We start from the raw sequence: 23,806 nt of genomic DNA on the forward strand, positions 1-23,806 counted from the left end.
CTTATCACATTGCTTTGGCAAAATTAGATGCTCCGGATCGTTATTCCATTAATCTCTAAGGCTCTGTGTATCATATTTATTAACCAGCCTCAAATATTTATATACAAATATTGTAGGTTTCACTTTCTGTATTGATTCAACAAGAATCTCCAAAAGTGGGGGAGATTCTGAAGCACTCAAAGCACTCTTTGTGCATTCTTTAATGTAACTTGGTACTCTTGTGCATCTGTATTGTATAACTTATGAGAAGGAGGGATCCTTGTCTGAAAGCACCTCCTCATTAAAAATCATTTTTTTGTCTTTCTTGAAAGTGAAAGTCCTTGATTTAAGGTGGTACTTTCAAACAAGCAACCTCAATTTAATTTTGAAGTAGTGCAGTACCATGTCAGGGGAATGTATGCATACTCTTGTCTGATTTAATATGTTCCACAAATAGAGAGTATTTCTGTTATGGCTTGGTAAGTTTACAAAAAGCTGTCATGGTATGATCTCTTCGTCATACGCTTTGTTCTTTATATTTGGCCCACTAGATAAACCTTTATGTAACATGAAGGTTGTGACCCTTGGGAAATTGTCCAGGAATAAAGATGACATCAAGTGTACCATTGAAGAGCTTGGAGGAAAGGTGACAGCTTCTGTGAATAAAGCTAACCTGTGTATCAGCTCGCAAAGTGAGTGGTGATGCTGTTAACTGATATCATTAGGAAATGGAGAAGTACTTTTTAGAGAGGTTATAGAGTAGTGAGAGCTGCACTGCTCATTATGTGTTATAACAAAAATGCTAGTGTCAAGTAAAACACTAGTGTCAAGTGTAACACAGATGCTTCTAATTAGTGTAACTATATTTCACCTTACTCTGGTATTAAGTTTCTGTGCACTTAGTACTTTGCTGCCTCATTTTTTCACAGATTCAGTAAATCCACAATGGTGGTTGTGCTGAAATTTTATTTTCCTTAGAACTTCTTGTCCTGAATTCATTTGGCTGCTAACAAAACCTACATTTACACATTTTTTAACGCTTTAAGTATTGAGTACTAAACTCTAAAAATTTTGGCTTCTTTGACAGGTACTAGTGGATGGCAAGATCTTATCAGTGCTAGGTCCCCAAACATAGTGAGGTGTCAGAGCCTCTGAATTTACACCATACTGGATGTGACTTTGTGCACGCACTGGAGCACATATTAGCATGTGTGGTGTGTGCTGTTGAAGAGGAGCTTCCTCTGCTCACCAACTCTTGCCCATGCAGATTTAACACAATTTCTGTGTGGAATGTTTCCACATCCTCCTTTGTGACTGCTAGAAGTACTGAGACCCTCTGCATGATGGTCCTGATCCCATACTACAATAAGTCACCAGGTTTTGGCATCCAATTGAACCTATGAAACTTTCTCATACTGGTTCAAACTTATTAGTCATAGCACAGCCTGTTTATTTAGGAGATTTTTATGCTGCCTCTTCTCTAAGTCCTTCTCAAGGTGGCTGGCAGTACGTCTCTTAGCAGAGATCCCAAGCGTCAGAACCTAGAAGCCGCTGGGAGATTTGTGATTAGGTCCTTTTAACATTTTTAGAATGCTAATAGATGCTGTGTAGGGAGCTAGTTCAGATCAGGACCATAAGGGGAGGAGGGTTAAACTCATCCCTCGTTATGGTTATCCCAATCAAAATACCTTTCCTCAACATCCCATGTCATTGGTAGCCCTCAAGGAGGGTTATAACAGCATTGGGGATGGTGGTGTTTTTTTAATTTATATAAAACTACATTGTGGTAGTTTCTGTGTGGCTTCTGTCATCATTTTTAACAAGTTGAGAGAATCCACTCACAGTTATCCCAGTGATTTTAATCTTCAGCCATGCTACTTGAGTTGTTAGGTAGGCTCTGGCTTGAACCTGGAATCTCTTGTGTACAGGACATATTATGGTGCTGCGAGCGCTAGCAAAAGTACCATGAGTCAGGCATTGCCTCTTCATTTTTCCCACTCTTAATCTTCCAGAAGAAGTTGAGAAAATGAGCAAGAAAATGGAAGAAGTAAAGGAGGCACAAGTCTGTGTTGTATCAGAGGAGTTCCTTCAGGACATAAAATCCTCAAGCAAGAGCTTTGAGGAGCTTCGGTCACTTCATGCTCTTTCCCCCTGGGGCACAGAAGTAAAACAGGAGCACAAAGTGTCCGTTGGAGGAAAATCCAGTGGACATTCAAACACAAAAAGTACTGGGAAGAACAAGGAAGAGCAAGGTGAAGAAAACATTCTCAAAGGGCATTTTTATTACAGGACTCTATTTTCCCATGCCAGCTTTGTTTGTTACATTTAGAAGGTTCAAAATGATGTTTGTTACATTTAGAAGGTTCAAAATGATGTTTGTTACATTTAGAAGGTTCAAAATGATGTATTGTTTATGTGGATTGTTTATCACATTGGAAATAAACTTAGAAGTTAAGATTGAGGGACTCAGAGCAGTCAGTGGTCCGGCTTGTCAAACCCCTTAGGGTTTATTAGACTTCAACCTCTTACTTATGACATCTACTGACAATTCCCAGGTCTTAGTTTCCAGTGGTGAATTGAGACCCACAACTAGTTTGTGTACCTTAACCCAAGATGTGTCACATTATATGACCACCACCACCCTACTCCCCACCCCATCCCTGCCCCAAATCTCTTTTAGTGGTGTTTTGAGAGGAGATTAAGAAGGGAAATCAGCAGGAAGGGCAGAAGACATGCACAGTTTTTTAAAACTGTGACACGACTACAAGTTAAACCAAGTCTGAAAAGTTTTTCTTTGCTGAAATGTCTAGTCATTCCAATATGCATACTATTTGGAGTAGGGCTGCACTTTTCCAGCAAAATGTTATGGTATGAATACCAGTCAAATGCAACAAGCATGCAGCAAAGACTACTTACGGGAAAGATGCTTGAATCCTCTCCTCTCCCTCTTAAGAATGAATAACAGATGGGAATTTACTGAGTTATAAAGCACCCTCAGTGTTTATGGTGAAACATGGTAGAGGAAATTAGTGAAACAGTTATTCTTTTTACAGCTCTTGATCTGTGACTAGGATTTTTTTTTAATATACTAAAAAAAAAAACCCTGTACTTTTTTGTCCAGGAACCAGCAAGTTGGAAAAGAAAATGAAGCTGACGGTTAAAGGAGGTGCTGCTGTGGACCCCGACTCGGGTAACTTCAGGAAACTCTTGTGTCTATATTTGCTGATATTCTGTCATAAGTGATTGACTGGGTCATTCTCTGCTCGTTTGGAAGCTGGAGATGTTCTGAAGTTGGAAGTCTGATATTTGCAAATTGTTAGATATGCCATTGTTATTTGCCATTGTTAGACATGTATTGCAAAGGCTTTTGCTGTCTATGAATGGAAAACATGATGATGTTTCTGATACCTGCAGTGCTTCTGTTTACCCATTCTGTCATGTGTTAACTTTATTACAAAGCTCATCAGGGCTACTTGTATAATAAAAGTGAAGCCTTGGTTTTTTTGTTTTGTTTAAACAACAGTGCCTTGGTGCAGTGCAAGACATGAACTTTGGACAGTAAGTCAGCTCGCTGCACATCAAGCCAAGTGCCTCAGTCTCTGTATTATGGTGCTGGAACTTCACTGAGGGTAGACAACACCTCTAGTGGCCAAGGCTTCTCCAGCCCACCACCATCATCAGACTGCCTGGCAGCTTCTGCAAGGCTCTCTTGGATCACCAGTGGCTCCCAGCTCATTGTTAAGATCCTCCCTCACCCTCACCATCCACACAATGCAGAACTGAGTAACTTCCTTGCTTAAAGTGTACCTTAGAACTGCTGCCCTGAAGATGCTTGTTTGCTGGCTTTCTGCTTCTAGTACACAAATCAGTTGCATAATGATGGTTGAACTGTGCAGGATCCAGCTTTGGATGAGTCCCATGGTTCTCTAACAAACCCCCAGTAACTTTCTCCAAGAAAGTTTGTTGTACTTTTAATGCTAACATTTAAAATGTTGGTTAGCTTTTGAACAGCTGTTTTCTCTTGCCTTATCTCATTGTGAAACTGGTTGAATGACTTTTCTGTTGAAATATCCAGATATTTTTCAATGCCTAGCAGCCCTGACCCAGATAGTCCAGGTAGAGTGATCTTGTCAGATACCAGAAGCTGGGCAGGGGCAGGGGCAGTCCTGGCTACTATTTGGATGGGAAGCCACCAAGGAAGACCAGAGGCAGGCAATGGCAAACCACCTCTGTTTCTCTCTTGCCTTGAAAGTCCTGTGGACCATAAGTCAGCTGCAGCTCAGCAGCATTTTACACACAGAGCAGTTGTCGAAGTAATGTTCAGAGACACTGTCGACATGCATCTTGTAGATGCCTTTCTCGGTGAATCTAGAAATGGGGAAGGAATTGTATTCCAGTGGTATGTGTTATAAGTTAAAAATAATAAAATCAAAATGTTTTTTTCCTGACTTTAATTTATTGCTCTTCCTCACAGGCTTAGAAGATTCTGCTCATGTCTTTGAAAAAGGTGGCAAAATCTTCAGCGCCACTCTTGGCCTAGTAGATATTGTCAGGGGAACCAACTCCTATTACAAGCTTCAGCTGCTGGAAGATGACAGAGAAATCAGGTTGGCTTTGCCTCTTTCCCAAATGCATCCTTCTTAGAAACTGTGCTGCAAATTGAACTCTGTCTCCCCTGGTGCAATGTAGTTTGAGCTTAGTATTACATATTCTCTGTTTAGCAATGCATCATAAGACCTGATCAGAAATGCTGAATTCAAAAATCACTTTGCGTTGGTTTTTGCTCCTAGGTATCTAGAGCCTGAAGCCGTCTCATCTAGGGCAGTACCAACTAACCTAGTTTGCAAACCTAATTTGAAAACCCTCCCTTTGTTCCCTGAGGACTAAACTTAGATGTGATGGATTTCCCTAGCATTTTTACAACCACTCACCACTCGGCTCAAGCTGGTTTTAGTTCTAGAAAGGAAAAAAAGGTGAAAAGCTTTAGCTGTGTCAGAATATAAATGTTAGCATTATAGAGTCTGCTGTAATAATATGGTGCAAATTTCATTTTCTAGGATGGGAAATATTTCCCCAGTGAGCGCCATGAGGAATTGACAGCTTCCTCTTTTGCCTAATTCCTGGATGCATGTTTAAGAAATTTGGAGCTTTTGTTTAACTCCCATATTTATTAGTGCAGTTTTTGGGTCCCTAAATAAATGCAAGCTTTAGGCATGTCTTCAGTATAGCTGAACTTGAGGCTTTCTTTTTTGGAGTTTCTCTGCGTAGAGAGAATCCCAGACAGAAGTTTTCAGTGCTGTTACTGTTCAGTGCTGAAATGGTATGTGTGCACTGTGAAAGAATGGGTGTGCCTATAGTGCCCTTTAGTACTACTGCCTAGTTTAATCCCTTTTTCCTGCTTCTCCCAATTCTTTTGTTTCCAGATACTGGGTATTCCGTTCCTGGGGCCGTGTTGGCACAGTAATTGGAAGCAACAAGCTAGAGCAGATGCCATCTAAAGAGGAAGCCATTGAACACTTTCTGAATCTATATGAAGACAAAACTGGCAACTCCTGGCATTCTAAAAATTTCACCAAATATCCAAAAAAATTCTACCCTCTGGAAATAGACTATGGACAGGTATCTAATTAATGTTCCTGGTATCAAAGAAGAACTTGCTTCTTTGTCAAGGCCACGCATACAAGAGCTAGTTTTGACTATTTAAATAGTCTAGACTACAAGTTGTAGGTGCTACCTTACCCATCACAGAAGAAAGCAACTTTCCCCAAAAGCATAGTGTCTCTTGTCTTTGAGTTTGTTTTGCATGTGTTTGGTAAGATGGGTCTGCTCAATCAAAGCATTGAAACATTTAAGAAACAGCCTGCAAAATTTAATTGTGTTGCAACAACAGCTTTTCTGCCATGGCCCACAGTGCGGCTGTCTTGGCAGTGCAAAAGATAGATTACTTGAGAGCAATGAATCAGTTTAATGTGAGGGATCTTGATAGATACAGTTAAATATACACAGGCCAAAATTCACATTTGTGTGCCAAGTTGTTGACGACTTACCACTTGATTCTTTTCTCCCTCCTCTCCCACTTTGTGTCCCTTTTATAACCTTTTAACAAATTTATGTAACATATTATGCAAGTAAACATGTCATAGTAAAAGAGGATTGATGTTTCCTAAGCACTGAGATCTCTGGATCTCTGAGGAGATTAATGGAACACTGTTTAGTATCAGTTCATTTCTTCAAATAAAAATTTAATGTTATTTATTTATTTACTTAATGTACTTCTTTTCTTCTTAATTGTTTGTTCTCTTCAACCAGTGGGTCTAAACTAGGATGTTAGAGTTTCCAGTTAACTGGGTAAATTAAGATTATTTGAGGACTGCATGCATTCTTCATCTCTGGTTTAGCTACATTAACTGAGGAAAACTCTGCTTGTGAGTGTAATTAATGCTCTCATTCCTAGGATGAAGAAGCAGTGAAGAAATTAACAGTTAGTGCAGGAACCAAATCAAAGCTTCCGAAGCCAGTCCAGGACCTCATTAAGATGATCTTTGATGTGGAAAGCATGAAGAAAGCCATGGTGGAATTTGAGGTTATTAATAATCTTTGTTAATAATTCCTTTCATGCCTTTTTATTATATGTTAATGAAGTAACACCCTCCTACTCTTGGAGGACCATGGCATTCTTCTATCTCAATAGATGGTGCCTCGTTCATAGATTATTAATTACTTACTCCCTGTGGCAGAAGGGTGATCTGTGTACAAGTTTACCTAAACTGCTTCTACTCGTATTCTGCAAAGCTAAAGTGCTTTCTGTGGATGTACATGGACCAGTTAACCCAAAGACATATCATTGAATTACAGTATCCTTGGCCTGTTTACCTTAGGCTTGAAAGTGGGGGAGAGGCATTAGTATTAATATTAAAGTTTTTTAAATGTGTAAACCAATATTAAACATCAGTATTAAAAACAAATGTTTATAGTTATCTTTATAAATCTTCTTTCCCAACATATTGTGCTTTAAGTGCCTTTTAACAAAATATTTAAAACACAGCACATTACTTGTAACAGTGTATGAGCAAATATCTTGTCCTCCTTAGCATCCCCCCCTCCCGAATATAAGGTAGGAATATACCTACCTTAGCAATTATCTTACTACTGTGTAATATGTACATGAAGTGTTTTGAACACTTGAAAGCATTGATGTGGGGCAGAAAATTTTCCAATACTATATTTTTCCATTAAAAATTTTCCACCTCACATATGTAAATATAGTTGGTTTATAACTGCCAGGGCTTTTGTGCTGCAAATCATGCTAGATGGACTAAATATGGAACACGGAAAATGAATAAACACTAGTCCATGCTTGTATATGGTGTATTTGCTTTCTGTTGCTTGCATTATTTAAATATTGCTATTATGATTCAAATTTTCCCAGAAAATACACATCACTACTCAAAAGAATGATGTAAATACTAAGTTTAATTAAAATATTTTTGCCCAACAACTCTTAACAGAAATACTCCCAAGGCAATTATGACTCCCTTGGATCACAAGTATTAGTTACATGTAGGGGTGTGTGCTTCGGGTATCCGATTCGGGTAAAATACCCGAATTGGACCCAATTCAGAAAGCTTCGGTATTTCCGAATTGGGGCCAGCACGCTGGCCAGCGCGGCAGCAGCTCCAACCTTCTGCCTGTCCAGGTAAGTGTGGGTAGGGGGTGCGGGTGGAAGATTAAGGGTGGGGGGCCCCTCCTCCCCCGTCACTTCAGTATGCTCTGAATCTTTCTGGAGCATACCGAAGCAAAATAGAAACCCAAATCCGAAGTGGCATGCTGCTTCGGATTTCAGGTTTTTCCAAAGCTTTTTCCCACTAGTTACATGTATAAGCTGTTTTGGGCACCCGTTCTCACACACAGATCAGTGCTTATAAGCAAAAAGATTTTAGCCCTAGAATGGGTATCAAATAGAAATTGAAAACTGGATTTTATTCCTGGTATCACATAATCTTAGTCACTGCACACAGCCAATGTGATCGGGTACTAATTTTAAATTTGGTCATGTGTTTTGTATCAGCCTTCTCATTATTTAATGTTCTCCTTTTTAAGGACCATCAGTGTTGTAGACTTCCTAAATCTTTGATCAGATGTCAAACATGTCTTAAACTCCCATTGTGGCACTTCACCATCTCTATTGTAGCAGGAGGAATCAATTGTCTGTAGATGCTCTTGTGAGAAAATTGCAGCCCACAATTTCAAGCTTTGGAAATGCTTCCATATGGAGTGCAATTTTTAGTGATAGTACTTTCAAACAAACAAGTGGCCATATGTAACTTAGGTGGTACAATAGCAAAGAGTCCAGTACCACCTTTAAGACTAACCAACTTTATTGTAGCATAAGCTTTCAAGAATCACAGTTCTCTTCGTCAGATGCAAGGTGGTACAGTCCTCAGAGTTCCATAGAACCTTACATTTAAATAGTCGTTTATACAGAGAGCTGCTTTATATCAAAGCTTTTGTGTATTTGTTGTGGAAGACACTTCCCCCAGAAAATGAAGGTTCTGATTTAATTACTTCCCTTGGTCTCATTGTCAGATTGACCTCCAGAAGATGCCTTTGGGGAAACTAAGCAAAAGGCAGATTCAGAGTGCATACTCCATCCTTAACGATGTGCAGCAGGTAAGCATGAAGAGCTGTTACTCATAAGACAGGCTGGGAGTCAGCTGGTTTTTGCAGCTTCTACAAATTACATTTCTTTAAATGAAGGCAATGTAAAGACTACTGGCTCCAGCAAAAAATATTGCTTTGTTTTGTTCTAGTTCAGCTCATTTAAAAAAGTTATTAATGTTTTATCAAAGGACCTGGTTTGACTATGTAGCACCTTTTTTGTAGGACTGGCAGTAGAGTAGCCCTAATTTGGTCCTTTGGTACTAAGTCTTTCAAGTGATATGGTAAGAGAAGCTGTGAAATTAAGCTAGATTGATGGCTTTTATAAATTGATGCTATTGCTTTGAAATCATCATACTTTTAGCTCATTTTGGAGGATGGCAGTGTTCTTCAGTGCATACTGAGAAAGGGACCAGGAATGGGGATTGGAGCTAACTTTGTAATATTGAATTTGTTCTAACAATGAAGTAGGGGAACAGCAAGCACAAAGCCCAACTTGCCTAAGACTTGCATTATCCAAAGAAATTTAGCTCACTTCCAAACTGTATGAAATTCCAAGAAATATTTCTAGAAAAACCAGTGGATTGCTTTGTTAAAAACCATCGAGGACCTGATTCTCTAAATATGTAACCTCTTCATTTAATTGATTTCCATGATCAAGAAGCCCATCTGGGTTGAACTGATCATGGGGAAAGTTTCCTTATAACAAAGATTCTAGACTTACCTGAGGACATTGGATTGAATCCTTTGACTCTCTTCTTCCAAGTCTTCTTCAAACAAATTTTTTCCATTAGAGGAATGTTTTTCTCCATCAGAAAACACTTTTCCATCGGAGGAAATCCTCTGTTAAAGGAAAATTTTGTGGAAGAGAGCCATAGGATCCAACCAAATAGGCAGAGGTTTGTGCTGTACCTCCTAATTCAGCGCAAGCTTAGTGTGTCCTTAATTGCTTAATACTTTACTGAAGGATGTTAATTTGAGGACATACCCTGAATCCACAACTTTCAGAACAATGTTAAGTATCCCTAATATGTAAACAGGATGCTGCTTCTCTCTGTGTTGCATTATCATTACCTTTTTAACTCATTTGCTACTTTAGTGTGAGACAGCCCTCAGGAAAGTGCAAAAGCATGTGGTGTTTCTGAACTCTGCTTAGGATTGAACATGGCATTTGAGCTATGGCTTCTTCATTTGGTTTTACTGTTTGTTTTCTGACATTGGAAAGAGGAAAAAAGGAACCAAGAAGAGAGAAATGTAGTAGTGCAGTTAAAGAGACAGTTGACTGTGTGTGTAGTATTGAACGCTGGCAATATATGTTCAGAAGAGAGAGCTTTTGAGCTATGTTAACAGCGTAGGCCTGAGCTATACCTACTAGGCATATTATCTCTGTTTAGGACTGCACTGCAAATTACTCATGTTAGAACTGTTTTTCATCTGTTCTGTTACATAGAACAGTTAAGCAAAGTATCTCAAATGCTCATTCTTGTTGCTGTAAGGGTTTTTGTTTTGCTTCTTTGCCTTCACATGTAGGCAGTTTCTGGTGGTGGAACAGACTCACAGATACTGGATTTCTCCAATCGCTTCTACACGCTAATTCCTCATGACTTTGGGATGAAGAAACCTCCTCTTTTGAACAACCTGGAATACATTACGGTATTAATTGGATTCTGACACTATTTGCAGAACATAATTTAGACATCATGTGTGCTTTCTGTGCATCAGTATCAGTTGTATTTTTTTCCTAGAGACTGTGCTGGAGACAAGAGCTGTTTTAAAACTTAGTTTTGCTCACTTGCATGCAGTGTAAGTTTTCTTTGTCACCATGGAGTAGTGGACAGAGTGTAAGACTCAGGTTCGAATCCTCATTTAGCCATGAAACTTACTGGGCTGGTTGCCATCTCTTAGCCTCCTCTTAACTCCCAGGGTTTTTGTGATGTTAAAATGGGGAGGAGGAAACACATCTGTACATGGGCTTCAGGCTTTTCAGGAATTAATGAGTTAAAAAGTTAGCAGGACTTGTTTTTCCCTTGGTAGGAGGACCTGCTGAATTTGTAATTAACCTTTGGTGAACAGCTATAGGTGCCATGATTTACTGGGTCATGTGCTCAGGCCACAGGACATGTTCAGTAGACAAATAAACTTCATTTTTTTAAAAAAAAATTATTGATATTTTGCGCAATACTGATAACAGATAAAAAATGGCAACTTTCAGAAAAGAGAAACCATATAACATTTAACACAACATCTAACTTCATAATAAACATTTTATAATAACATTAATGAACCTTTTATAGTAATTCAAATAAAGACTGAAATAACTTTGAGTTGGTCCAAATACTGTTATTTTCTAAGTATTCAAAAAAGGGAAACCATTTCTCAAAAAAGTTTGTACTGTTTGGGAAGCGTTCACCTTGGTATAGTTTATCGTTAAGTTTTTCTGAAATAAAATGATCCCATACTTTTGAGTGCCAATTTGCTATTGTTAGGGTTTTGTTTGTTACATTGCAATGGCGCTTTTGGCTGCGATAAGTAAATTTGCTATAAGATCCCTTCTTAAAACTTCTTCTTCCTTATCCTAGTCCAAAGTAGAGATGCTGGACAATCTGCTTGACATTGAAGTTGCCTACAGCCTACTCAGAAGTGGAGGTCAGGATGGGGATAAAGATCCAATAGATGTGAACTATGAAAAACTTAAAACAGATATCAAGGTAACATAAGACTGTCCACATTATGAATAGTCTGACTGACCACTTCCAACTTGCCTTGGTGGGGTTTGGTTGATCATGCCAAAAGCACATTATGCAACATGCCTGGAGACACCAGACAAACATTGTATTTATCTGAAAGGAAGATCAGGGTTTTTGTCCTGGTGTGCCTGCAAGAAAAAAAAGGAGCGAGGGTCATATTACATTCACATACAAATAATAAAATAATGTGTATAACATCTGTTTAGGGGGCTTCTCTCCCTTTCTGGGTAATATAATAACTCAACCTGTAGCTCTGAGTGAATTCCTCCCACCAACCTCCATTCTTAGATTCCTTTTGCCTCATTTGATTTCAAAGAAAACTTTTCTTGTTGTCTTCCCCCATAGGTAGTAGACAAAAACTCAGAAGAAGCCAAGATCATAAAACAGTATGTAAAGAATACTCATGCCAGTACTCACAATGCTTATGACTTGAAAGTCGTAGAGGTAAGTGGTTCTGATTAAGAACAGAAAATCTTTTGGAGCTGAAAAACAGAATTAATTGGTTTACTTGCTTTCTTGTAGATGCTTTATTTGCTTGTGCTCAGCACAAAGCTAATCTTTGCATTGAACTGTTATTTTTGTGGAAACTTGTACTGAGGTATAAAGAGATAATAAGTTTTGTGTAACTATCTGGACAGAAGTCTTTTCTGCCTGGGAACATTGCAGGGAGTACAAATGGTCTGTGCCCTAATGATGCTTAGGACGGACTTGAGAGTCTGTGCTTATTTAGCCCTCTTTCCAGGGGCAAATTCTTTTCCCTCGCCAACCTGTCCAAGATCTTCTGCTTCAGGATAGATAGGCCTACATAATGTACCTCAGCTCTATAGTCAAGTTGTTCCACTAATGTTGTTCCCAAGCAGGGCAGAGTGTGTTGCCAATGCAACTGTCCCAGAGCCACCACGACCTGCTGACACTGGAGAGTGCTGTGGCTAAGGCAACAAGAAAGCAAAAGCCTGACAAAGCATTTTCAGGTGTCTTGCAAGAGGTCAAGATCCCAGGGAACATGCAGAGCTTTATGATGATACTATGATGTTCAGGGAAGATCAACCCTATCACTTGGCAGGGCTTTGGGTGAGCACAGGGATGAGAGATATTCTACAGGGGTGGTGCTTAAATCCTCTCTTCAGGAAGGCAGAGAGGAAAGGTGGGTGGGTTGGGTGAGGAGGACAGCCATAGATATCTCCCCTCAGTTTTAATCATAATTATAGGTTATGTTGTTATTGCTGTTACCCGTGGTTATGAAGGTACCTTGGCTTGTGTTCAGCAGGATTCCTCACATATCCCTTAACCATGATTAAGGCTGGGGTGAGAAGGAAATCTGTGCATGAAAAAGGAGAGGTTGATTGTAGGGAGGAGGGAGTACATGTTCCCTTAGCCCATCCTTGGTCCAAAGTTTAGTGATGAAGTGCATCATGTCTGCACCGCAGCTTAGCTTTGGTCCTCCCCTCTTCCCTTCTCTCTTTATAAACAGTGAACTTGTTTTGTTGCACCTGTGCATTAATCTATTTTGGACCCTTCTTAATTTGTTTCGGTATACCAACAACCGCAAGAGAAGCACCACTTGTGGAAGGGCGCTTTCCCACTTCTGCCTTTCCACTGCAGTTCCCTCACAAAGCTGCTCGTGATGATCATGGGACCTTCCCAGGTGGCCTGAGATATGGTATAGGGACCTACAGTTGGAGGGAGCAGTTGGCCTGTGCACATTTGTCCCAGGAAAGACTAAATTGTAATCCAGTTTCAAGACATGACATTTTTCCAGCAAGCAGCATAAGAAATTTTTGAGCTTATGGGGCAGAATAGATGCAATTGTGAAATTCAGTATTGAGAGAGGGGAGTTCTGGGAGAAGGAGGAACTTGTATATCAAAACCTTACAAAGACCAATTCTAGAATAGTGAGGAACAACAATGACAGAAAAGCATATTTGGGCATAACCATAAGACTCTCCTTGGTTCCTGCACTCTGCTCAGATTATTGCTGCTCAGATTATTGCCCCATTTCTACCCTCTCCCCCAGCGTTTTATTCCTTTGTAGTCAGAGTTTTACATACTCTCACAGAAAATTCAAGCCTTCAAAACAATCTTAAATTTTAAGTTCGTTTAATATAATTACTAAATTGCAAGTTTGATTGTAAATGCTCACACCTTTTTTGCCCCTAAAATTGAGTTTTCTTGGTCTCTTTCAGACCAGAGAACAAATGTCAAAGTTTTACAGACTTGTTTAGTAGCATAGGACACAAGCCATCTGCTCGTGTGTGCTCATTAGAATTAAGTCACTGCTTTTTTTAGCATACCTTATTTTCAAAGGCGGTTTGATATGCGTTGTAATTTTTTTTGTCCTCTTCCCATAGATTTTCAAGATTGAACGTGAAGGAGAAAGTCAGCGCTATAAGCCGTTTAAAGAGCTACATAACCGCCAGCTTCTCTGGCATGGTTCTCGCACTACTAATTTTGCTGGGATCTTATCTCAGGGTCTCCGGATAGCTCCACCTGAGGCCCCTGTGGTATGTAAAATGCTGTGTGCTAACTAACTTCATGTAGACATACTGAGTTTTTCAGTTTCCTTCTATGTTGGAATTTTTACAGCCCATTCCTAAGTCAGTGTCCCTGCCCGTGCATCGATGTAAATGTGGTGCTGCTCCGCCACTCCCTAGGGACTTTTGCAGGAGAGGCATGCCAGCACGAGAGTTTGGCAAGGCGGTGTGCCCGCCGCCAAGAGCACCCGCTGTTCTCCTGACAGCCCCACCCAATGGCCACACTGCTCCCCTGACAGGCAGGTGAAGGGCAAGCGGCGGCATCCCTGCTGGAGCGGGGCAAAAGTAACACTGAGAGTGCGAATAGGGCACCCACCCTCTTCCCCCATCCAGCTCCTATTTCTGATGAGGGCCAGGCCAGTGGCTGCAGTTCTGCACGCCTGCAGAGCCCGCCACTGCCGTGAGAAACAGGTTCCCCCTCCCTGAAAGGCGGGACCAGAAAGGCAGCAGGACCCAGCAAGGGTTGTACTTGCAACCTGCAGCACTTGGGACCAACCCCCAGGTACTGGAGAGGTAGACCCCGGGGCAGGGGGGGCGTGTACTTCAAGGAATGCCTATTGGAAACCGCGCAAGAGGCCAGAAGGCCCACTGGAGGTGACGGGAGTGAAAAGAGCCCACAGACTTGTGGTAGCTCCATTTGAACACATCACAAAGATCCAAGGAGAATGCAGGCTGGACTTCAAGAGCCAGGCTCTGGTCCTGGGGTGACGCCCCCCCAGAGTGGACTGATGGCCTGCAGGAGCAGAGAAACTGCTCCAAGGGCCATCGTCCACCCCCTCCCTGCGCCAGATTTCCCAAGTTCATCCCTGCCTCCACAAACAGCGAAACGGAGGGTGGTCCATCCTCGTGGAGGAGGAGCCCCAGAGATCCCACCATGTTGCTCCATATCCCGCACCTCCTGGCAGCAACTTCCTCCTTCCCCTGCATGCAGCGATCATCTGCCTGGCTTATCAGATGCCAGCAGCTCATTCTGTCAGAGAATGAAAGTCCTCAGTGGAGCCCCACCCCACCCTCCCGCCACCGCCCTACCAGACATTCATGGGCTACACTTCAATTCCCACCCCACTGTCCGAAGTTATATTGAGAGGGGCGGGAGGGAAGCTGGATGAGGCGCCACTTGACACCTGCTCCTTCTAGCAGCATAGCTCATCCCAGCCTTGAGCCAGGAAACATTTGCGGGAATATGTGAAAAGACATCCCAACGGGGAGTTGGGGTGGGGCTGCTTTCAATGTCCAGGAAGCAAGAAAACAGACAGGCAGTTTGTTGTTTTTCAACACACATTTTATTAAACTGGAAAGGTTAAGAGGTTCTCTGGACATGTGTCATACCAATGTCCCTCGCCTTAGAAGGGAGCAAAGGCAGTTCGTGCAGCAGTCAGAGCCGCAAAATCCATCCCCCATCCTGCCCTCGCAGAAGTGAAGTTAAGACGCAGCCTGCCTTGGGAAACTGCTCCCTGGGCTGGACATGAATGACACTCGTGGAGGATCTCCAGGGGCTGGAACAGCCATGCTCTTTGTTCTCCCTGACGAGTTGCGACCTGCCTGCAAGAGAAAAAGACATGTGGCAAGAGACCCAGCCCGGTCCGAGACCCAGCCCGGTCTGCCACGTTCTGGAAGGGAGTAGCTGCAGCAGCTCCAGTATCACAGGTCCAGCCTGCAACCAAATGTTGCATGACCCTCTGGCGAGAAAGTGCTCCATCTCAGAATAGTCATATCCTGTCAGGGAGAAAGTTAAGGGGCTGAGCACCCTCCATCAACAGGAAATTATGAACACCCTGTCAACCTGAACTGCAGCTGCACTTCCTCCTCTGCTGGGAGATACCTCAGCTGAGGGAGTCTGAACAGAGCCCCCAAATGGTAGCTGGTGCCCCCCGGCCATGGGGGCGGGGCTGGGCACGGGAAAAAGGGGCCCAAGTTTTCCTGTTCAATGGGCACCTATGGGCTATGCCTCCTTTTTCATGGCGTAACTTGCTGCTACTGCAGGGGGTGTCCCCGGGCCTGGGGCAGCTTAGGAAGCTGACTAACTTGCAGCCCACTCCCTCCAGTGTGCCGCAGTTCTGCCTCTGTCTGGTCGTCCCCGCCAGCAGTGGCCCAGTCGTGGTAGCATGCCTTGGGTGGGCGCTGGCGGAAAGGGGGGTTACGTCCATGTATGTGACATTTACGCCTGCGCAAGCCTTAATTCTCTCCCTGTGCACTTTCTACACCTTCCCTTAGGATTGCACAGTTAGGGCGGACTATAAATTAAATAAATAATAATAATAGTAGCCCTATACATTCAACAATTGTATAGAGGCAGTGCACCTCTATACAATGAATGGTGAATGGAACCATGCTTATTAGCCCTGCCTGACACAGACAGCCTAAGTTGTGCTCTTAGCTCAACCACTCCTCCCGCTAGACTGACTTGGTTAAGGAAGTTTTGGAAATGTTTTTTTTAGCATCACTCGCTGTTAAGCTGCAAACATCGTTCTCTTCCTAGACTGGCTACATGTTTGGTAAAGGCATCTATTTTGCGGATATGGTGTCCAAGAGTGCCAACTATTGTCACACCTCTCAGAATGACTCAGTAGGCTTAATTTTGCTGGGAGAAGTTGCCCTTGGAAATATGTAAGTAATTTGTATTTAGAAAGTCTGTAAAACTTACAGGGGCAGCTGTCATTTCCACTTTGGAAGCCTGGTTTTCTTTAAGAAAGCATCGTATTGCTGTAGTATAGTGGTTAAACGGTTGGGTTGTGAATCAGCACTCTCCTGGTTTGAATCCCAGTACTGCCATGAGTTCAGCAGGTGGCCTTGGGTAAGCCACTCCTCTCAAATCCAACTCCCCAGTGGTATTGTGGGGATAGTAATAATCCTGACTTTGTTCATTGCTCTGAGTGGAACACTAATCTGTCTATAAGAGTGATATACAAGTACAGTTATTATTAATAGTTTATTATGCACCTCTGAAGTGGATTGTTGGAGAAGTATATATTTGTATTACATAAAATGCATGTGTCAGAACATGGCAAGAAAACATGTACTTATGATCCAATATTATCAATGGAAGAGGCTTTTTGTTTGAACTTTTGCATCAGTACTCTACTGTACGTAATTGTCTCTCTGCTCGATAGGTATGAAATGAAGAATGCTTCTCACATAACCAAGGTACCAAAAGGAAAACACAGTGTCAAAGGTAAACCTCATTTGAATGTGCATGAAAAAAATGTTGTCATAGTAACTTGAAGGTAAATTCATGAAGCACATTGGCGGGGGGAAGGTAATATGAACCATTTAATATAGAAATTATTTTAGCCTTATTATGATTTGATGCTAAAAATCCCAAAGAGAATATGAGCATGCTGTTTTAGTTGTCCAGGACAAATGGACTTTAGTTGACAAGATCATCGAAATAGAAAATGAAGTTATGGGAACTTATGTTTATCCAGTTTGAGTCGCATTTTAAATAGCTGCCTCAAGAGCAATTTACTAACAGATGGGGTGTAACTATATCAGTTTATTTACTGTATTTTTACCCTGCCTGGCCAAGGTTAGCCAGCAGACTTCCATGGTAGAATGGGGATTCAAATCTGTTTTGACAAGCTCAAAAGGCTTTCAGTGCAAAACTGCACTTGGCAACATGACTCTTGTTTTTGCCTTCCTTCCTACAGGCTTGGGCAAAACTGCACCGGATCCCACGGCCACTATCAGTCTTGATGGCGTAGATGTTCCTTTAGGCAAAGGAATGCCATCAGGAATTAGCGACACCTGTCTTCTATATAATGAGTATCCTTTGAAGTGCATTTTTCTATGGAAGTGTATATAGACTGCTCCATAATCGCTACTGCGGAGCTGCCTGACAGCCTGTAGGAAGCTGCTTCCAGGCAGCTGTAAAGGATCTTGCCCCTAAAGCCAGTTGTGTTTGTGAGAGTGGTTTCCTTTGTTGCTTGGAAAGCTTGTCAAGAATGACATTGGCTTTCACTTCTGTCAGGAAGGAATTTGGCAAAACAGCCAATTAAATGTGGGATGCTTTTATGGGGACTCAGCACTGAATAGCTGTGACTAGCCTCAGATACTTTTCATAATTGTACCTGACAGAGTGACTGATACACCTTCCTGTAGGAGATAGGGGTGTTCTTTGTATCTTGCATATCAACTTCTGCAAGAAGCTCTAGGGGGAGCATGCCTCTGCTGCTGTTTGGAAACTACTCTCTGTTCAGCAAACAACAGCCCTTGTCTTAACTGACACTGCAGAAAATAAAGGTAACACAAGTGCATCTGCAACTATAATAGCTGCAAGCTTGCTTCTAGGTCCAATACAGGGTGCTGACAAACAGCCATTTGGTATGGAGGCAGCAGTGAAATGGGAAGCTGTGACAAGCCCGCCCTTGCCTTCCTCTTGCACCAACAAAGCTTTTGCTCTCCTGCACTATTTCTGCCAAGTTTTCTTATGATGCGAGAGCAAGGTGGCACAACATCATATTCCCCCTCCTAACTGCAGCTCCTGTGCCCAGTGACGTTGCAGGTCATGTGACCTACAGGAATGCCTTTTCAGAATTGCAGAGAGCTGGTGTAAGATGGGGAAGGTGATGAAATGTCTGCCATCGTGAGTGCTTTCTTCTAGTGCAACCATAGGATCTGACCTGCTGTTCTTCACAAAACTTCTTTTAAAAAATAAAATTTCCTTAATTCATTGTTTCTCACAGATATATTGTCTATGATGTTGCTCAGGTAAACTTGAAGTACCTCCTGAAATTGAGATTCAACTATAAGACTTCGCTCTGGTGAACAAGGATGGGAAAGACCTGTTAAAAGAGTTGCTAGTGTAAACTTCTGAAATGCCTACACATCAGTTCCTGTTGCTGAGATACCAGAAATAAGTTGCAGGGCTTTGACTGAATTTCAGCAATCACCTTAGCAAGGCTTTTGTGTTAACTCCTGTGTAATACTTTGAGAAATGCTTCCTTTCTGACCCCTTCTAGTTTTGGGACTATTGTGTGACAGACCAAAAAAATCCCCTTTGATTTTAACCTTTTATAAATGAGGCAGGGAGGAAAAACTTAGAATGGTTTACACACATTTGGGTTTTCAAAAAAAAAACCCTTCCTTAGTTTCTATTATGAATAAATGTTAAACATGTTTATTTTGAAGTTAAAATAAAAGCTAATTTCATACTAAATCTTTATTTGTATCCTCACTTCATTGCTTTCAGTGTGATCTTATGGTTGCTACACAGGCAAAGGTTTGCCGTAACTGTGATCCTTTGCTCAACCAACAAAATGGCATAGCACGAAGGAAAGCTAATGTAGAAACACTGATGGTATCTCCCACAGACAACTCCATCTCCACTCACTAGTCACAACTTCGTGCACCAAAATTTCCCACATGATCTATACCCAGGAGGCATCAATTCTCACCTGGCAGTAGCTGAACAACTTCTTGACATCACCCAACACAGTACACAAGCTGACTCCACCACCACTTCTGTCACCCAAACAGCCAGAGAATCCAGGGCCTTTCCAGGAGACAAGTTGATGTCTCAAGAAAAAAATGACATATAAACTATACATAAGGCATTTGATATGAGCAGAATCAGAATTTTAGAGGGGTAGGGTGTGCATGTACAAAGAACAACAGGAATTACACCAGCAGCTCCAGCAGACAGCATTAATGGGAAAGGCCCATGCAAGAGATATCTGTCTCATCCCCCAGCGTGATAGTGGTAAATGTGGCTTCCACAGGAAACAGTATTGCCTTTCATGATGCATCTATCGGGTACTTTTTATCTCATCCTCCCTCCAAAGAACTCAGGGTGGCATATGTTCTCCCTTCCTATTTTAACCTCACAACAACATTGTCCATTAGGCGGTGTGTGTGTGTGTAAGTTGACTACATGGAAGTCACACAGTGAGCTTCGTGGCAGTGAGGATTTGAACCCAGATCTTCCAGACTGTAATATGACACTAACCACTGTGCAACATGGGCTGTAAATAATGTTCTAGTGATAGTTACTTGTGATGAAAGAGGGAAGAAACAGTGCATCCTTTATACCCATGTCCATAAGGATAACTGTTACTCCCATTGTGTTTATAGTAAGGAAGGTGGGGTGGGGTGGGGCATGTCAGGACAACATTGAATTGTTCATTCTTCTGCACTCCTACTCATGACAAAAGACCATGGGCGAGATGCAGATCCTAAGCCAGGGTGGGAGATACCCTCTCCAAAGCATGTTCTCCATCATGTAGACACCTGATACAGGTGTTTCCTTTGTGCCATCTGTCATAACCAACAACAAAAAAAGACAGCTGAAGTAACTCACTTAATACAAGCTGTAGAGGGCTATCTTCATGTTGTCATAAGAAATAAGACACTCATTTGTTTTTCAGGACCTCAGAATCAGTTGCATGACCATGGAGTAACAAGTGCAGTTTTTTTCTGTTGCTGTATTTCCATATTGAGTATAGCTGCACCTTTCATATTTATCTACATTTTGGAAAGGTTTAGGATTAGTGGGAGGACAAAAGATTAAACGCTCAAGACTCAGCTTGTCTCAACATGTTTGCTGTGGGTCTTGCAGGTTACAGAGTTGGGAACATCGTTGCACCTTTGTACACATGAAATGATGTGATGAGTACTGGCTAGCAGCTTCAGTAGAGAGTTCCAGTGACTAGGTGCTCATTTAGAGATTGGTAAGCAAGTAAAGGTGAGATATGCTTACCATAGTGTTTTTTCATTGTACATGTCTCAGCCCAGCCCATTCCCCTTGATGTCCATGCATGTCCATGGCAGGGGGGGGAGGTTCAGGTCACTGGAGACCCTCTGGCCGAGCATGTGTGAGCACTCTATACATCTCCTGAACAAGGTATGCATTGCAGGTGGCATTCTAGTTTTTACATTCCATAGTTTACCTATGTAGAGTGCCTTGCTTTTGCAGCCTCTGTTGCAGCTGTGAAATTGAGAAGTTCGGTGTCTGTTAATGGTTAAGAAAAGAAATAATACTAATCTTTATTTTGGGGAACGAAATGTCTGATCTCCAAGTTTCTACCCAAATACTTTCCTAGTTCTCCACATGAGGTCAGAATGGTTAGATCCAGATTTGAGATCTGTGTTCATAGATTGGGGCTTACACAACCCTGGTAATGTGCAATGATTTGGCTAAAGAGTTGGTCAAAATGCTGCATTTCTGTGGTTAGGGTTGAAGGGAGAAAGGAAGTAGAACATGTGGACCTCTCCCTTAAGTCCAGTAGGAACATTCTGACCTGTGCCACCATCGAGCTAAGCATGGATTCTGACAAAGGCCTATTCCTCCCCTACCATGTCCCTAAATTCCGTCCTATGTGGTCCTTGCACATACAGCAGTAGCTACCAGTGCAAAGTTCATTTTCTGCTAGTGTAATTCTTTTCCACTTTTGTAGTGTCGTGCCCCACTGATGCAATGGAGTTTAGGAATGATTTTATCCTATCCTGTGGTTGACTTGAGGTGGTCAATCCTCTCCCCCACAAACAGGATTTTAGATTCATTCAACACAGGTAACATTGCGCCTGAAGAAATAGTCTGGATAGAAGCCAAGGACAGGATAACTTTAAGTAAATCCTTCCTCTAAATATAGCAATCAGAATTAAAAGTTGAGTACATTTACAGTGAGCTGCTGTAGTACAGTAGTTAAGTCAGTGGTTTGGCTGCGAATCAGCACGCTACTGGTTTGAATCCCACTCCTGCCATGAGCTCAGTAGGTGGCCTTGGGTAAGCCACTCCTCTCAGCCCCAGCTCCCCAGCTGTATTGTGGGGATAATAATAACACTTAACTTGTTCACTGCTCTGGGTGAAGCACTAATCTGTCTAGAAGGGCGGTATATAAGTGCTGTTGTTGTTGTTAGCAGTAATATCACCAAGAAAAGTCAGAACTTCCCCAAGTGAGTTGTCACAGAAATTCTGTTTTAGTCTTTCCAGTATTTTGAAGAATCTAGCATATCCCTTTACATGCACAAACAGTGATTATGCTAGATAAGTTTAAAATTTCCAGAAAGCCATGGATAAGCTACAAAAAAAATTCAGCATTATAATTCTTGGCTATTTTCAGGTTTGTATCCTCATATACAGTAAGTACATCAGGGCAGGGGGAGAGGTCACAGGAAACACTGTTTGAAAGGTTTTTCTCGTCCATTGACCCCTGCAAACACTCTCCTCTATGGGGAGAGTGAAGTTCCCATATAGATGAAGTACTGCTGACATGTCCTTCAAGAGCTGACATGTTTGCAGAGCAGCTCAAGTGACTTTGCTTATCCCTAGGAGAAAGAAGGGTGATGGGCAATTTAATAACACTACATAGTAAATTATACAGCTGCAGGAGCAGCTAAGAGATGTTAAGTTCTATTATAAACCATGTAAATTTTATTTTTTATAAACTTGATATGACGGCCCTTCAATGTGAAATGTTATATGAAGAACCTCTTCCATGAGATATACAAACTGTCTAAACTTCAGGGCAATCATATCAGATTGAAAATGCTTGAGTTACAGCAGTTTTAAAAATGGGATTAGTTTTCCTGGTACCAGGAATGTGCTGAGTACATGTAAACACTCATTTCACACATGCATTCCCAGACCTCTGCATCAAGGGATCTTTAGGCTGTTCTTGAAATGAGAGCAGCTTAGGCAATACTCCAGGGAAGGCCTTGAAAGAGCAGAAGAATTGCTTTCAGGGTAACAGCCCATGACAACTTCAGCTAAAGGGCCAGGGCCAAGACCAAGACCCTTAGGTGAGTTAGAGTCTACAGAGCCCCAATGACCTCTATGGAGCTTCCAGTCGTTTTCTTGCTTTGTTCACATGTGTATAGAAAGCAAGGGAGCCACATTTGTCTCTGCATGCCTGCTGAGAAGCAGCAGGCCAGCAAGACAAGGTCTAGTGGAGGAGGGGATTCCTTTTTTGCACAGCTAAACTTTCAATCATGTAATTTCCTCACATGTTCTCACAGCTCAGTGGATCCCATACCACTGCCTGATCTTATTCCCAGATATGGAGAGGTTGAAGACAACTGTACTATACATCTCTGTTGTTTTTCCGTCTTTAAGTCTGGGTTCCATCTTGTTTGCCCTTTTAAGCATGTGTGAAAAGCCACTGAATAAAGTACGGGACTGGGCATAATCAGTAAGACAGAAAGCTATATATCAGCATATTTTGTGCAATCTAGACATACTTGCAGTCATTTATGATTCATCTTCGATCTTCTGTGCAGTCCCATATGGGACCACGCATGCACAAGCCTGCCATTTCGGAGGGTTTTTTTAGCTAAACTTCCAGCAGGGGGCGCTCCCGCCTCCCAAAGTGCGTGCATGGCTGCTTTCCCACTGAAACCAGCCCTGTAGAGGCGGTGTCAGTCCCTGGCAGGTAAACTCCTCAAGCCCATCCACAGTGAACACATGTTGGTTCCAGCAGAATCAGCTTTATTAGGATCTATGCAGTTCAGGTCTGTTGTCCATCATGGAGCTTGGTAGAAGCGACAATTCAAATCAAGCAGTCTATTATAATTGATTTTCCCATGCTCCAAATGACAGTTAAGGTTTTGGCGTGCAAGTCCACAAGAGTTCTGTGAGAATCTATTCAGTTATGACTATGCATCAGGTACACAATACATAATTCCCAGCATCTGGGGAAAAGAGTGAAAATTGGCATCTAGATACACCAAGGTCATGGCTAGCCGAGACTCGCATATTTCTCTAAGATAACAGGAGAGGCCCTTTCTGGGTCCCAAGGACATAACGTCTACAATATGGTTACAGATGATCAGAGAGAGTTACACATCAATTTATTAATAGAGAAATGTAGCTTCAGCATATTGTGGCACAAGCAATATAACAGACAACCATGGCATGGCTGTACACAGACATGACATTCTGCACCCCGCCCCCCAGAG

The 23,806-nt window shown here is 41.9% G+C and overlaps 1 protein-coding gene across 3 annotated transcripts in view; it reads left to right on the forward strand.

Annotated features, from left to right (window-relative positions):
• Nucleotides 1–19,070, forward strand: part of PARP1 (poly(ADP-ribose) polymerase 1) — a 44,124-nt gene extending 25,054 nt beyond the window's left edge. Inside the window, exons 9-23 of one of the 3 annotated variants that reach the window (XM_054979451.1) lie at nt 531–671; nt 1,992–2,231; nt 3,101–3,169; nt 4,454–4,586; nt 5,403–5,598; nt 6,434–6,562; nt 8,566–8,649; nt 10,168–10,290; nt 11,217–11,345; nt 11,730–11,828; nt 13,733–13,885; nt 16,395–16,522; nt 17,026–17,087; nt 17,563–17,677; nt 18,598–19,070. In XM_054979451.1, the coding sequence (XP_054835426.1) occupies nt 531–671; nt 1,992–2,231; nt 3,101–3,169; nt 4,454–4,586; nt 5,403–5,598; nt 6,434–6,562; nt 8,566–8,649; nt 10,168–10,290; nt 11,217–11,345; nt 11,730–11,828; nt 13,733–13,885; nt 16,395–16,522; nt 17,026–17,087; nt 17,563–17,677; nt 18,598–18,679 (1,883 nt within the window). In that variant the 3' untranslated portion in view covers nt 18,680–19,070. The remainder of the gene's footprint in view (nt 1–530; nt 672–1,991; nt 2,232–3,100; nt 3,170–4,453; nt 4,587–5,402; nt 5,599–6,433; nt 6,563–8,565; nt 8,650–10,167; nt 10,291–11,216; nt 11,346–11,729; nt 11,829–13,732; nt 13,886–16,394; nt 16,523–17,025; nt 17,088–17,562; nt 17,678–18,597) is intronic. The other 2 variants (XM_054979460.1, XM_054979466.1) reach the window with 2 other exon arrangements.
• Nucleotides 19,071–23,806: the final 4,736 nt, after the last annotated feature.

The sequence above is a fragment of the Eublepharis macularius genome, chromosome 1 (assembly GCF_028583425.1).
Source record: "Eublepharis macularius isolate TG4126 chromosome 1, MPM_Emac_v1.0, whole genome shotgun sequence".
NCBI lineage: Eukaryota > Metazoa > Chordata > Lepidosauria > Squamata > Eublepharidae > Eublepharis > Eublepharis macularius.